This window comes from Odocoileus virginianus, chromosome 2 (genome assembly GCF_023699985.2).
Source record: "Odocoileus virginianus isolate 20LAN1187 ecotype Illinois chromosome 2, Ovbor_1.2, whole genome shotgun sequence".
Lineage (NCBI taxonomy): Eukaryota > Metazoa > Chordata > Mammalia > Artiodactyla > Cervidae > Odocoileus > Odocoileus virginianus.
This window is the reverse complement of record NC_069675.1, coordinates 74,469,626-74,483,990: the sequence shown is the minus strand read 5'-3', so window position 1 is coordinate 74,483,990 and position 14,365 is coordinate 74,469,626. Positions and strand designations below refer to the sequence as shown.

General features: G+C 53.6%; 1 protein-coding gene across 1 annotated transcript in view; it reads right to left on the bottom strand.

Moving 5' to 3' along the window:
* The window catches only part of HS1BP3 (HCLS1 binding protein 3), a 33,909-nt gene extending 28,971 nt beyond the window's left edge, over nt 1–4,938 (bottom strand). The window contains 1 exon segment of the mRNA XM_020898277.2: nt 4,637–4,938. Within this exon segment, the coding sequence (XP_020753936.2) occupies nt 4,637–4,668 (32 nt within the window). The 5' untranslated portion in view covers nt 4,669–4,938.
* Nucleotides 4,939–14,365: the final 9,427 nt, after the last annotated feature.

Here is a 14,365-nt window from a genome sequence, read left to right as displayed (position 1 = left end):
GAGTTGGTAGCCATTCCCTTCTCCAGGGGATCTTCCCAACCCAGGGATCGAACCAGGGTCTCCTATATTGCAGGCAGATTCTGTACCAGCTGAGCTATCAGGGAAGCCCAAAGTCGGGAAGTATGTTAGTTGCTCAGTCGTGTCCGACTTTTTGCAACCCCACGGGCTGTAGCCTGCAGGTTCCTCTGTTTATGGGATTCTCCAGGCAAGAATACTGGAGTAGATTGCCATTTCCTTTTCCAGAGGATCTTCCCGACCCAGGGATCGAACCCGGTTCTCCTGCATTGCAGGCAGATTCTTTACCGTTTGAGCTACAGGGAAGCAAACGCAAAAAGGGACTCACCAGTACTCGGGCTCAGCGGGTCAGAGGTGGAGCCAGGGTTCACTGCAGGCTGCCCCCTGCCTCCCTGCTGACCCGCACCCCCTAACAGCCCTGCTTACTGCTCCGTCTCGGAACACCACGCCAGACAGTTTCTCGGGGCTTCCATCCGTGACCCCCCTAACATTTCCACTGTACCTCTCGTCCTGTCGTGCTGCCCCAGTTGAGAGGCCCTGCCCCACGGCTGGGATCACAGACTCAGGTCCCCTGCCCACTCCCCTAAACCCACCAGTTCTCCATGTCCTGGGCACCAGAGTCTGGCAGCGGCAGGCCACTGGGCTAAACACACAGACACGCTGACCAAAGTGTTAGTGGCTCAGTCGTGTCCAACTCCTTATGGACAGCAGCCCACCAGGCTCCTCTGTCCATGGGATTCTCCAGGCAGGAATACTGGAGGGGGTTGCCACTCCCTTCTCCAGGGGATCTTCCTGACCCCAGGAACGAACCCCAAGTCTCCTACACTGCAGTTAGACGTGTTGACTGGTCCCACTTGAAATTCACGGCCACAACCAGTAAGCTGCGGTGCTGGGCCGGGCAACCCCAGCTTGGTCTCAATCTAGGGGCTTCTCCAAGTGTGGTCCTCGCCGCATGAGCCCCACCTGAGAGCTAGTGAGAAAGGCAGATCCAGGCTCTGCTAAATCAATCCTCACGTTAACAAGCCCCCCCCCCCCCCCCCGGGACTCTCATGCCCATGAGCCTAATCCACTCTGTCTCCCACTCTCCTTGGGCCCCCAAGGAAACTTTTTTGTGAAGGGCCAGATAGTAAATATTTTCAGTTTTGCAGGCCATAGGGTCTCTATTACAACCAGACCCAACTCAGCCACTGTAGACCAAAAGCAGCCATAGATGGTACATAAACTGATTTAAAAAGTGAGTGGGGGGTAGGCTTTGGCCCATGGGTTTAGCCTGCCCACCTATACTCCAGACCAAACTTTCCGAACTGTGATGTGCCTTCCCAGTTCCCCCGGTGATCTTGTCAACACACAGATGCTGATCCAGCAAGGCCTGAGAGTCTGCATGTCTAACCAGCCACCAGATGATGCAGGTACTGCTCCCAGGACCCTCCCCCGCCCCCATCCCCCACCGCACAGAGTTCAAGTCGCCTAAATCTGCGACCCCCAGAACCTGCTCTCTCCCCACAACCCAGCTTCCTGTGTACTGAAAAAAGAGAAGCGGTGGGAGAACTTCCAAGCACATCCCTTCGCACCCACACCTGGCCTGCATCTGCCTCCCCTGCTGTTGGGGACAAACTGGCTGGCTCCTACCTGAGACAACCCCTCACCTACTCAAGGACGTCAAGTCTTCTGTCTTCTCTGTGCCATCAATGTCCCCTCCTTACTGGATCACTCCCACTTCTCTGACAAACCGAAGCTGTCCTTCCACCCAATCTCCCCCTTGAGCTACTGCTCCATTTCTGCTCCCTCTTCCAGCAAAACTTCTCAAGAGAATGGCGTCTCGGGTTCCTCTCCTCTCTGACCTTGAACTTTTTCTAACCTGTCTTTTGTTCTCATCCCGCAACCGAAACAGCCCATGCCCAGGTCACTAGTGACCTCCGTGTTCAGTTCAGTTCAGCCGCTCAGTCGTGTCCAACTCTTTGTGACCCCATGGGCTGCAGCACGCCAGGCTTCCTTGTCCATCACCAACTCCCAGAGCTTACTCAAACTCATATCCATTGAGTCGGTGATGCCATCCCACCATCTCATCGTCTGTCATCCCCTTCTTCCCCCGCCTTCAATCTTTCCCAGCATCAGGGTCTTTTCCAATGAGTCAGTTCTTCACATCAGGTGGCCAAAGTATTGGAGTTTCAGCTTCAGCATCAGTCTTTCCAATCAGGACTGATCTTCTTTAGGATGGACTGGTTGGATCTCTTTGATGTCCCAAAGGCTAGTTCTCCCTCACTTCTTACTCCAGAGGTATCTGATGGCCCCTCTCTGCTCCTCGAGGCTCTGGGACCCCTGCTCTCTCTCTCTTGGTTCTCCAAGCCCCCTGGCCACTCCTACTCAGCTTCCCTGGATGGTCCCCAATCCTGCCCCAAGTGCCCGCCTTACACCTTTTCTCTCACTCACCTTCCCCAGGGATCTCAAACATGTCCAAGGTTTTAAATCCCATCTATGAGCCAGTGGTCCCTCATTCCTCTCTGATCTGATCTCTCTGATCCCCTCAAAACCACACTCCTCCCAGCTGCCTGCCCAACGTCTCCACGTGGCTGTCAGAAAGCTTCTTAACGAACATGTCCAGACTAAGGGTGATTTTCACCTTCCTAAACCTGCTCCATTCATAGTCTTCTGGGCTGGTCCATTGCAATGTCCCTCTTTCAGGAATGCAAGACAAGTCTTGTAGTCAATCTTTCTTTCTTGCTCTCATGGCCCACATCTAATCATCAGCAACCCCTGAAAGCTCAATCTTCAAAATATAGCTAGAACCCAAACATTTCTAAGCCCCTCTGCCAGCATCAGCTCTCACATGGATGACTGCCAAGAGTCTCTTGAATGGTCTCCTCGCTGCACCCTGCTTGCCTCCTTTCCACTCAGCACAGCAGCCAAAGAACCTTTCTGGAGTCCAAAGCAGGTCCCACCATGCCCAGAGCCTCACCCCAGCCTGGCGAGCCTGTCCTGACTGTCCCCTGCCTCCAAGCCCCCAGATGTGGTAAAACTCTGCACCACATCACCCAACTCTCTGCTGGCTCACTGCACTGCAGTCACACTGGCCTCCTGGCTGGTGTGCAAACACCTCTTGCCCCAGGACATTGGCTCCTGCTGTCCCCTCTGCCTGGTACCCTCTTTCTTAAGGTTTCTCTTCCGCTTGTCAGGAATCTACCCAGCTGCCACTCTCTATCAGAAAGACACTTCTGGACCACACCATATAAAACAGCATTCATTCCTCCTAGCATCCCATTTCCCTACCACTTTATTTTCCTTTATACCATTTATCATCCCTGGCACACCATACATTTATCTATTATCCATCTACCCCACAAAAGCTCATGAGAGAGACTGTGTGTGGTTCACTACAGTATCCTAGAACTGCTCACCTGGCCTTCACCACCAGCACCTGCATTTGTTAAGAAGCCCTGTTCAGGTGGGGCAGAGAAGGAAGCCCCCTCACCCCCTTCCCAGGCTCCCAGCTCCAAGGTCACACCCCCACTGGTCTGCCGCTGGCCCTGCTCACACCTGCCAACCTCAAACCTCCTATCCGCAGAAAAGGAAACTGAGGCTCAGCTAGAGGAGGTGATTCACGTGGCACTAGAGAAACCTCTTTTGCCAGCGAGGACACGACCAACCACCATGGAGAGGCGACCAAGCAGGTTCTGACATCAGAACCTTAAACAATCATACTTTTCCAGACCTGAAGTCACAAGGATGTTCAAATTACAGCTGGAAAAATTTTACATTCGTTTATGTAAGAGATTGATGTCTTAGCCTAAGATTTTGTGTAGGGGGAACAAGGGTGGAGTGTGTGAAAACACTTAAAATGAGTCACTTGACAAATGTGAGAAAGGGGGAGACGGTAAAACCACGCTCACCCCAGCCTTCAGCATCCCTCTTGTACTGAATCCCCCAGGCCTGGGTCAGGGTGGGCTCAGCCTGACCCAGGGATCCTCTGCCTCCAGGGACCCTCTGCAGGCCTCTGCGGTAACTGCACTTTTCCCGGGCTACCTGTTTGAGCAGCTGCCACCTGTCCCCTCCCATTCCCCTAGAGGACCTGGCCTCACGCTCCCCCACCTCGCAGAAGCCGGGTTACACCCTGCCATGTGTTCCCATGGCAACCTGAAGCCACCCTCACCCCCTAACCCGCTCAGCATCTGTCCTCAGCCAGTTTCCCCTGATGGGCCGAACCCGGTGTGATTCACCGGGCCCCGGGCCTGGCACAGTCAACGCTGCCAGGATGCCTAAGTAGATCTTGGAAAAGAAAGGAAGGCAAGTCAGCGGGAAAGGGGTGAGGAAAACCCCTTCTTTGACCACCGCGCAGGATCGACCGATCCAGGCCTTCCACTAGGTCTTGGATGAGTTCGTTACCCTCTAGAGGGACCACAGGTTCCCCATCTGTAAAACCGGGGAGGGGGGCGGGCGGCCTCTCCCGCAGGGCCAGGGAGCGGCCGAGCCCAGGTCCACGGCCAGCGGCGCTGGGGAAGCCGGGGGCCGGGCGGGATCCTCGGGACCCGCCGCCTCCTCCGCCCGGGACACCTAGTGCCGCGGCTCCCGGGCCCTCCCGACTCCACACGGCCCGAGCTGCGGCCGGGACGCGGGTCTGGCTCACCTGGAGGTGACGAGCACTGCCGGGGACTGCATGACGGCGAGGGGCTCCGGGCGGGGCGTGCGATCACGGGACCGCGGGCGCCGGCGTCGCCGCGTCCCCGCCCCGCGCCCCGCGCCCTGCCCGCCCCGGCTCGGTCTCGGGCTCCGGCCTGGCCCGCCGCCTAGTGGCCGCGGCTCTCGGCCGGAGGCGGCCGTGCTTTTCCAGGCCTTTCTGGAATTCTGGGAGGAGACTCAGGGCTGAGGACCGTGCGCGGGCTCGGCGCTGCTGGAGGCCCCGGCCGCGCCGAGAGCGCCCCCGTCCCGCACTCGAGTGGCCCGAGCCATCCCGAGGCGCGCGCGTCCTGGCTTGGGTCTGATGTCCCGGCGTTGTTTGTGACAGCGCCCCGTTCACTTTTAGGAGTGCCCCAAGCGTCCCGCTTCCGGGCGATAAATCATTCGGTTCTGCTTCCTTGGGGAGCGTTTTGGGGAGACAACCCAACCGTGCACAGGGTCCCAAGAATGCTCTGAGAGATGTTTCCGGCGTCAAACGAGGTCAGAGAACCCATCAAACAAGATAAAACCGAGACCTCCGAGCGAGCGGGATGATCTAAAGAAACAGCAGTCGTCGGACAGCCCACCCCCCACCCGGAGGCCTTCCAGGGGCTTTCCTTAAAGAGGCCGACAGGCCCTTCCCAGCAAAAGCTCCTGAGAACTGAGTTTCTTCCGCCTCACCAAAGAAATGTTCTGAAGCTTGTTAAAATTGTAAGGAAGACTTTATTCAAGACTGTTGCAACAAGTCAACACTTTCCCGATGGGGAGAGAGCTCAGTCTCAGCCCTGAATACACCAAGCACAGTGGAACTGGAATCAGGGGGCAGGGGGAGGTCAGTGATGGAGGCATAGGTTGCCAAGGGTGAGGGTCCTTGCTGAACCCTGGCCTGAAGGCAGGCTAAGGGCTTAGACATCAACGGGTGGGAGGTGAGGAACTTGATCAGATACCAAGGGTGATCAGGTATCAAAGGGAGAGAGCCTTTCTCAACTGACTTAGCAGGATTCTTGCTGAGACTGGGCTGGGCAGGCCAGAGACAGGGCAGGCACCAAGGCCAAAGGCTCAGTTGAGAGGAGGGCTCAGAGAAGCCTAAAGTTTGGTCACAAAGAGGGTCTCTGTCTCCCAAAGTTTCCCTCTCAGAGAGCTGCTGACCACCTCCCTGCCCCCCGCCCACTCTCCAGGCACCATCTCCTCCTTTCTTCCCTTCCTAATGACACCCCCTTCCCCACACTGCTCCCCATCCTCCGGCTCTAAGAGGTGGGGCTTCTGCTGGACTTCATTCTCCCAAAATGCAGACTCTCCCAAATGCATTCTCCCAGACTGCCAGCCTCCTGCCCTTCCTGCACCACCCTGGAACTCTAATTACCAGTGTTCCAGCTCTTTGCAATCACCTGTAAAACACTGAGCTCAGGGCCTGGCTCACAGTGACATCGAATCCTGTAAGTGTTTGTGTTTCTGAGTTGCTTCAGTCGGGTCGGACTCTTCGTGACCCCATGGGCTGTAGCCCACCAGGCTCCTCTGTCCATGGGATTTTCCAGGCAAGAATACTGGAATGGGTTGCCATTCTCTACTCGAGGGGATCTTCACGACCCAGGGATGGAACCCAGGTCTCTTATTTCCTGCATCGGTAGGCGGGTTCTTTCCACTAGTGCCACCTGGGAAGCCCGTGTTGCTCTAATGTTCAGCAACTAAAATGACAGGTCTCTCTGCTTCTGCTACTAGTCAGAGTTCCTCACAAAGCCACTCTCCTGTCTCCTCATGACCTTTTCATTCATTCATTCATTCGACAGCTACTACTGGACTGGGCCTCTGTTCGGGACCCTGTGGAGGACCCTGAGCCATTTGTGACAAGGACACCATCGCCCAGGGCTCCCACAGTGCGCCCGTGGACTTGCTGTCTCCAGCTTCCCCTTTCCTGTCCTCTCTTCAAGGTTCTGGCTCCTTCCTACTGTCTGCTCACTCCCCTTTGTCCACAGAAGGTCTTCAGGGGGCCGCAGCTTGGTGGGTGATGGCGTCTGTGTCCTGCCTCCGGTGGCCGTCTTTGGGTCCACGGCTGGAGACCCTGACAGGTGAGTTCACAAAGCTGTTGGAGCTGAGTTAGGCTGAGCCTGCAGAGAAGGCAGCCCAGGAGGGTGCAGAGAAGCACGCACGTTCCAGGGCAAGCACAGGTGGGAGCTGCAAAGAAGGGGACCCCGCACCCCCACCAGAGCTGGTAGCATGTTGGTCACCCGGGCCTTGCAGGCAGACTCGCCTCACCCCTGGCCCCAGGGTTCTGGAGCGCGCACTGAGGAGGTCTTGGCACACCCGGCGCCTGCCGAGAATCCCGCTGGTTCCCCATGAAAGAGTGAGCCCGTCCAGAGAACAACCCCATTTTCTGCCTCCGTGGGTCCCACACGCCCCTCTGTGGCTCCAGCGGATAATTGCATACAATGCATGGAATGTGGAATCTAAATCTGATATTTTCTGCTTCCTGCCTGACTCGAGGAGCCCTTTCCATGGCTGAAGCCGCAGTAACACAAACCACATTGCAGGGAACCTGAAGTCCCCCTTCCCACTGCCCTGGGAGGAACGCTCCAGGCCTCAGTTACCCCCTGCCCCAGGGAAGTCGCTGGACCTCAGGGCCAGTGGGGCAAGTTAGAGGCACCACAGCCCACAAGGAGTCTTATCTGAGCTCTGGTCAACCTTGCCCTGGTTTCTGGTGGGGTGGGACTTCTGGGGATCTGCTGATTTGTCACTGTTCTTTGTAGTGATGCTTTAGCGCTCTGGGGCGGGGGCTGGGTATCCCAAGTCGAGCAAGGCCACCACCTCATCTGTCCCTCAGCAAATGCTCCTGGGCACAGCTCTGGGGCTGGGACTTTATACCAGACCCAGAGGATGCAGGGCTCACCCGCCACTCAGGGACCCTTGGAGATGCCAATGCAAGTGCAGGCCCACAGAGCGCAGAGAAGGGCGCATAGCCAACTCATCCAGGGGTTGGGACATACAGGAGTCCTTCCAAGAGGAGGCGGTGCCAGACTCAGGACGTGAAAAAGAAGGTTTTGTCTCTTTGAGCCTTGGTTTTCTCATTGGTGAAATGAGCATGATGGAAATCTTTAATCCATAACACTGCTGTTACTTAAATGAGCTCACTTGTGACTGAAATGAGAGGAAATGTATGGCAGGCACCAAAAAGCCATTCACAGCCCCTTCCTGTTTGCCTCTTACTACCATAGTGGCTGCAGTACATGAGACTGCGAAGAGTCAGACACAACTGAACAACTGAAAGCGACCAGAGAGGCTAGACAGATACAGCATTCACGCTGCTAAGGAGCTGCAGTTAGAAGATGCTTTGTGACATAATTCTGGCCATATACATACAAGTTCCCGCAGAGGGTTTACTTGCTCAGAGAAAGCTCTTTGTACATTTCCGGTGCTGAGTCAAAGAATTTCCTGCCTTAAAGTGTTGCATCTGTCTGGAACTTCCCTGATGGTCCAGTAGCTAAGACTCCACGCTCCCAGTGCAAGGGACCGGGGTTCTATCCCTGATCAGGGATCTAGATCTCACATACTGCAACTAAGACCTGGTGCAGCCAAGTTAAATAAATAAACATATATTTTTTAAAAAACTGTTGCTGCTGTCACAGTGCTCTTGGGAAATTTCCCTGAACTTGCATTCCCACCAAGGGTATATATTAGAATGCCTACTTGTATCTCCTTTCACCAAGAATGCATTTTACGTTTTTCAGTTTTACTAACCTGAGAAGTAAATAAAAATGGTATTGTTTTAATTTGCAATGATTTGCTGGTGACTTTGGGGATTTTGATGTTGTCACCCTATATTTTTCTAAGTCTGTGTTCCCAGCCATCAGGATAAGCACTTTGACTAGAGCTCTCCAACTCTTTATTCAAGTCAGAAAAAAATGCCTGGGGGGACAGGACCCAGCTGGGGCTCTGCCCTAAATTAAGGTATTATTCAGAGGTGGATCAGCTACCTAGGAAAGTGGGGAACACACACAAAGGGGCTGCCATGCCTAAGGCCACGTCCCCGGTTTTGTAGGCAGCCTCACCCTTTGCAGCCTCAGATCCCAGCCTCCTGAAGATCTCACAGATGCCTTTGCCATGTGGACCAGAGAACCTGAGACAGACCATCCAGGGGATGACACCGGGTCCCCAGGTCAGCCGTGTGATGTTTGACACTGTGCTGTGGGAACATGAGACATTCTGGTCCCAGGGTCCTCATCCTCTGGAGTGTCTGCAAGATCTCACATCCTAGACTTGGGGACACATCTTCTGGGTCCTCCAAGCCTGTTCTTGACCTCTGTTAACCCCCTTTCCCAGGCAAAGAAGACAGTTTGGTTCTCTGTTCATTATGTGACTAGAAACTCAGGGCTCCTACCTGACAAATTGGAGGACCCGGCATTCCGAATCACTGCACATTCTATGTGTTTTTATTCTAAAAGGAGCTTATTTTGTTTCAATCTCAGAAAATCTAATGGAGGCATAGCTTCAGACTATTAATGTTCACGTTGGGCAAGTCGGCAGAGAGGAAATGCCTGAAAGACCACACAGAAGAGACTGGATGGACAGGTTTGATCAGTCTTTGGACGGGTTAAACCAGGACTGACTTAATCAGAAAGCTGTAAAAGCCAGCATTTATTGAGCCAGGCACTATGGTATGGCTTTTACCTACTTTGTTTCCTTTATCCTTAGGTACACCTGACAGGTAGGAATCTCTGTCTCCATTTAAAGGTGGAGGATTAAAAAAAAAAAAAAGGTGGAGGATAATTAACTTCAGGTCACAAAACTAGTTCACTATAAAGGTGGTTTGGAAGCCAGTATTTATCATGACTCCACCCTCTGGTTTCTTTCCCAACCTCAGTGGAGGTGTGTGGTCCTTGTCCCCTCAACTCCCAGGATACCTTAGAGCTCCAGGTAAACTGGTTTAAACTCAGGGTCCCCGTGCAGGGCTTCCGGAGTCTTCTCCCAGACTGCTTGCAAATCTGAGCAGGAATGGGCTTCAGCCACACTGTGGTGCTGTTATAACCAGTGACCAGCAGATGGCAGTATCCACCAGCCCTCTGCCATTTGTCCCAACCCCAAAGGAAGGGCCCTGAGAAACCCCTGTGAAACTTCTAGAAAGGAAACTATTCCACTCCCTTCTTCTCAGCCCCATCTCCTCCCCCAACTCAAGGGTGGGGCCACGCCAGTGGCTGGGGATGGGCTGCAGCCCACCCCGGTGTGGATGCCAGAGCTGTTGCCTGGGGTAACCTGGGGGAAGGCAAGCCCTGCATGGAGCATGGGAAATGCATCAGAGCTGGAGGAAGCCAGACCTGGGCATCAGATGGGGCTGAGCCAGAGGCCTGTGGGGATCGTCCCACATCCACAGCCCCACCCCTAGTCTTTCCGGGGGGGAGGTGGCTACAGCACATCTCCGGCTGAACAGGAAGCAACAGCGCGGATGTGGTGGTTGGGGGGTGTCCTCTGTGAACTGTTGTCACCATTCCCGGCCCTCCCAGGGACACCTTCTTTGGGGTCAGAGCCCCAGGATGATGCTGCCTCCTCACTGCTAACCCTTTCCAGCTCTGAATACATGAGCCTTGGCAGGTCCAAAGCGGGGGGCTTGCCACTGCCTGGGTCCTTGGCACTGGGCCCCATCCTCACCCACTCCCCACCTCTCACAGGTGGACCCTTGGTGGACATTTGATTACCAGCCTCACTGAGGATCATTATCAGGGTCTGGATCAAAAGCCAGGAAGGGCCAAGGGACTTGAGGTCCAAGGTTAGAGGCCAGATTTGAATTCTCGTCTCTTGACTCTCGGGAACCATCAACATTATAGCCCAGGGGGGTATCTGTTTTACTTCCAAAATAGTGCTGGGCTGCAAGGGCCCAGAACCCCTAACGATGGACAGGGCAGGGGCTGAGCCCTCATCCATCCCCTTCCTCTCCTCCAGGGTACCCAGGGCAGAGCTGGGCTGAGGCCTTCCGAGCCACACAGAGAGCAAAGACACAGGATCACAGAGGGGCCTTACCTTCCCTGGCAGCTGTGATGCCAAATGCCAGGGTGCCGGTCCTTTTCCCTCCTTGGGGACTTGGCTGCCCTGCATGGGCAATGCAAGGTGCAGGGCAAGGCATCTCTAAGGAACCTTCTCTTGTCTTGTCATCAGGGGCTCCAGGCTGCGGCAGGGTGGGTCCAATTTCCAGTGGCTCGAGCTGGTAGAATCCAAGACTGATTTCCTAAGTGGCATCAACCCCAGTGCGCCAGCTCACGTTCCCAGGTGGCTTGTGAACTTCTGTCAGCAGAGGTTCCTTTCAGAGGTGTGGTGGTTCTCACAGGCACTGGGTACAGACTGCCTCACCTTCAGAACTGTCAGGAGGCTACCTGAGACCAGGAGGGAGCTCCCGTCTCTGCAGGTATGCAAGCAGAGCCTCGGTAGCAGTTTGTGAAGAGTCAGGCATCATGAAAAGTTGGCCCAAAGAATCCCAAATATTCTTTTAGACATCCTGGAGTGTAAAGTCAAGTAGGCCTTAGGAACCATTACTATGAACAAAGCTAGTGGAGGTGATGGAATCCCTGCTGAGCTACTTCAGATCCTAAAAGACAATGCTGTGAAAGTGCTGCACTCAATATGTCAGCAAATTTGGAAAACTCAGCAGAGGCCACAGGACTGGAAAAGGTCAGTTTTCATCTCAATCCCAAAGAAGGGCAGCACCAAAGAATGTTCAAACTACTGCACAATTGTACTCATTTCACATGCTAGCAAGGTAATGCTCAAGATCTTTCAAGCTAGCCTTCAACAGTACATGAACTGAGAACTTCCAAATGTACAAGCTAGATTTATAAAAAGCACAGTAACCAGAGATCAAATTGCCAACTTTCATTGGATCATAGAGAAAGCACAGAAATTTCAGAAAAACATCTACTACTGCTTCTTTGACTACACTAGAGTCTTTGACTGTGTGGATCACCACAAACTGTGCAAAATTCTTAAAGAGATGGGAATACCAAATCACCTTACCTATCTCCTGAAAAACCAGTATGCAGGTCAAGAAGTAGCAGTTAGAACCGGACATGGAGCAACTGACTGGCTCAAAATTGGGAAAGAGTATGTAAAGGCTGTATATTGCCACTCTGCTTATTTAATTTATATGCAGAGTTCATCATGTGAAATGCCAGGCTGAATGAATCACCAGCTGGAATCAAGATTCCTGAAAGAAATATCAACAACCTCAGATATGCAGATGACGCCACCCATGAAGAGGAACTAAAGAGCCTCTTGATGAAGGTGAAAGAGGAGAGTGGAAAACTTGGCTTAAAACTCAACATTCAAACAAACTAAAATCATGGCATCAGGTCCCATCACTTCATGATAAATTGAAGGGGAAAAAGTGGAAACAGTGACAGATTTTATTTTCTTGGGCTCCAAAATCACTGCAGATGGCGACTGCATGCACAAAATTAAAAGACGCTTGCTCTTGGATGGAAGGCTATGACAAACCTAGACAGTGTATTAAAAAGTAGAGACATTACTTTGCTGACAAAGGTCCATATGGTCAAAGCTATGGTTTTTCCAGTAGTCATGTATGAATGTGAGAGTTGAACCATAAAGAAGCCTGAGTGCCAAAGAACTGATGCTTTTGAATTGTGGTGCTAGAGAAGACTCTTGAGAGTTCCTTGGACTGCAAGGAGATCCAATCAGTTAATCCTAAAGGAAATCAGTCCTGAATATTCATTGGAAGGAACTGATGCTGAAGCTGAAGCTCCAAAACTTTGGCCACCTGAGGCAAAGAACTGATTCATTGGGAAAGACCCTGATGCTGGGAAAGATTGAAGGTGGGAGAAGGGGACAACAGAGGATGAGATGGTTGGATGGCATCACCAACTCAATGAACATGAATCTGAGCAAACTCTGGGAGATAGTGAAGGACAGGGAAGCCTGGAGTGTTTCCTGGCCATGGGGTCATAAAGAGCCAGGTACAACTTAGCTATTGAGCAACAGCAGCAAATTCTTTCAAATCCTTGAACTATAGGACCTGAGTCAGAAACATGGTGGCCAGAGAAAGCAAACAGCTTCTGCAGAGGACAGATGAGTGGCCAAGTGCTCTCCAAGGCAAGGATCTGGGGTTGAGAATGTGGGGACCACTTCTCCCCACCCCAACTAAGAAACACCCATCTCCCAACCAGGCTGCCTCCCTGTCCTCCCCCACCAAGCCTCTCTGGCTTGGTGGAGCCAATTTCACCTCCGCTCTCTGAGGAGCTAACAGCTGAGGTCTGGAGTTCTTGGGACACGGGGGGGGGGGGGGGGGGGCCTTCAGACTAATAAAGAACAGAAGTTGGAACTTGAAGCCCCTGGTTTTCCCCCCAACTGTCTCTAAGTTTCTTGCATCAGCTGCCCCGTGACTGCTGGACAACACAGGGGACTAGGAAGCCACCTTCAAAGTTGACCATGCCGCAGGTCGGGTACAACATCTCCAGGCCAGGATAGATATCTCCCACCTGCCTGGCCCATCTACCAAAGGCCCCCATGACCCTGGAGGAAGCTGCAAGTGAGCCCAGGGCTGGCCTGGCCCTGTGGGCCCCAGGAGGCCAGCCACCCACTCATCAGAAGGCCTCAACTTCATGAAGTCAGGGATGGCAGGTCAGGAACTCCTGGTGTCACGTTCCTGTCCTCAGGGAGGAAGTTGTCTTCACTCCAGATGGATGCTCAGTCACGGCTCCCAGGGAAGCCCTGGATGGGGCATGGGCGACCTGGTCCAAGTCGAGCTCTTGCCGTGGGCCTGACTCGCTAGGCCATCAGGTCGCTTCATGTAAACTCAGCTGTCAGACCACATGCTCCTACCAGCTGGTCCTGCTCTGAGCTCCGTGGTTTCTCCAGCCCCGGGCAGGCCCTGCCGCTGCCGATGACAGACTGTGTTCAGTTGGCGGGCTCCCAGCTGATGCCAGAGGCAGGAAGGAGTCCTCAAGATGATGCTTTCATAAGCCTCAGCTGGACCTGAGAGTTCTCTTTCTGCCAAGAATTTTCATGAGAGCTTGCAGGGCAAGGCGGGGCCCTCTGCCTCTCCAATGGAGCTGAGGAGAGTGTTGCAGGTCACACCCCTATGAGCCCATCTCTGCTGTGAGCAGCCAAGTGTTGGGCAAAGACAGATGACTCCAGGCTCTGCCGCTCACCAGGTTACCTGCGGAAGGCGTTACATTTCTCTGTGACTCAACTGTGTCAATAAAATGGGAACACTAATACCTGAAGGGCTCCCCAGGTGGCTCAGTGGGTAAAGAATCTGCCTGCAATGTGGGAGAGAGAGGAGATGCAGGTTTGAACCTTGGGTTGGGAAGACCCCCTGCAGAAGGAAATGGGAATCGACTCCAGTATTCTTGCTTGGGAAATCCCACAGACAGGAGAGCCTGGCGGGCTACAGTCCATGGGGTTGCAAAGAGTTGGATACACCGTAGCGATTGAGCAGGCACACGCACACCACACAGGACAGAGCAGTGGTGAGACGTAAGTGACATGAAGTCACAAGCAGTTAGCAACATGCCTGGTACTTAGTGGAGAAGGAAACGGCAAGCCATTCCAGTATTCCTGCCTGGAGAATCCCATGCACAGGGGAGCCTGGTGGGCTGCAGTCCATGGGCTCGCAAAGAGTCGGACAGGACTGAAGTGACTTAGCAGTAGCAGCTAGTACTTGGAGAACCATCATTATCATTTGGTTAGTGGTAACCATTGGTTA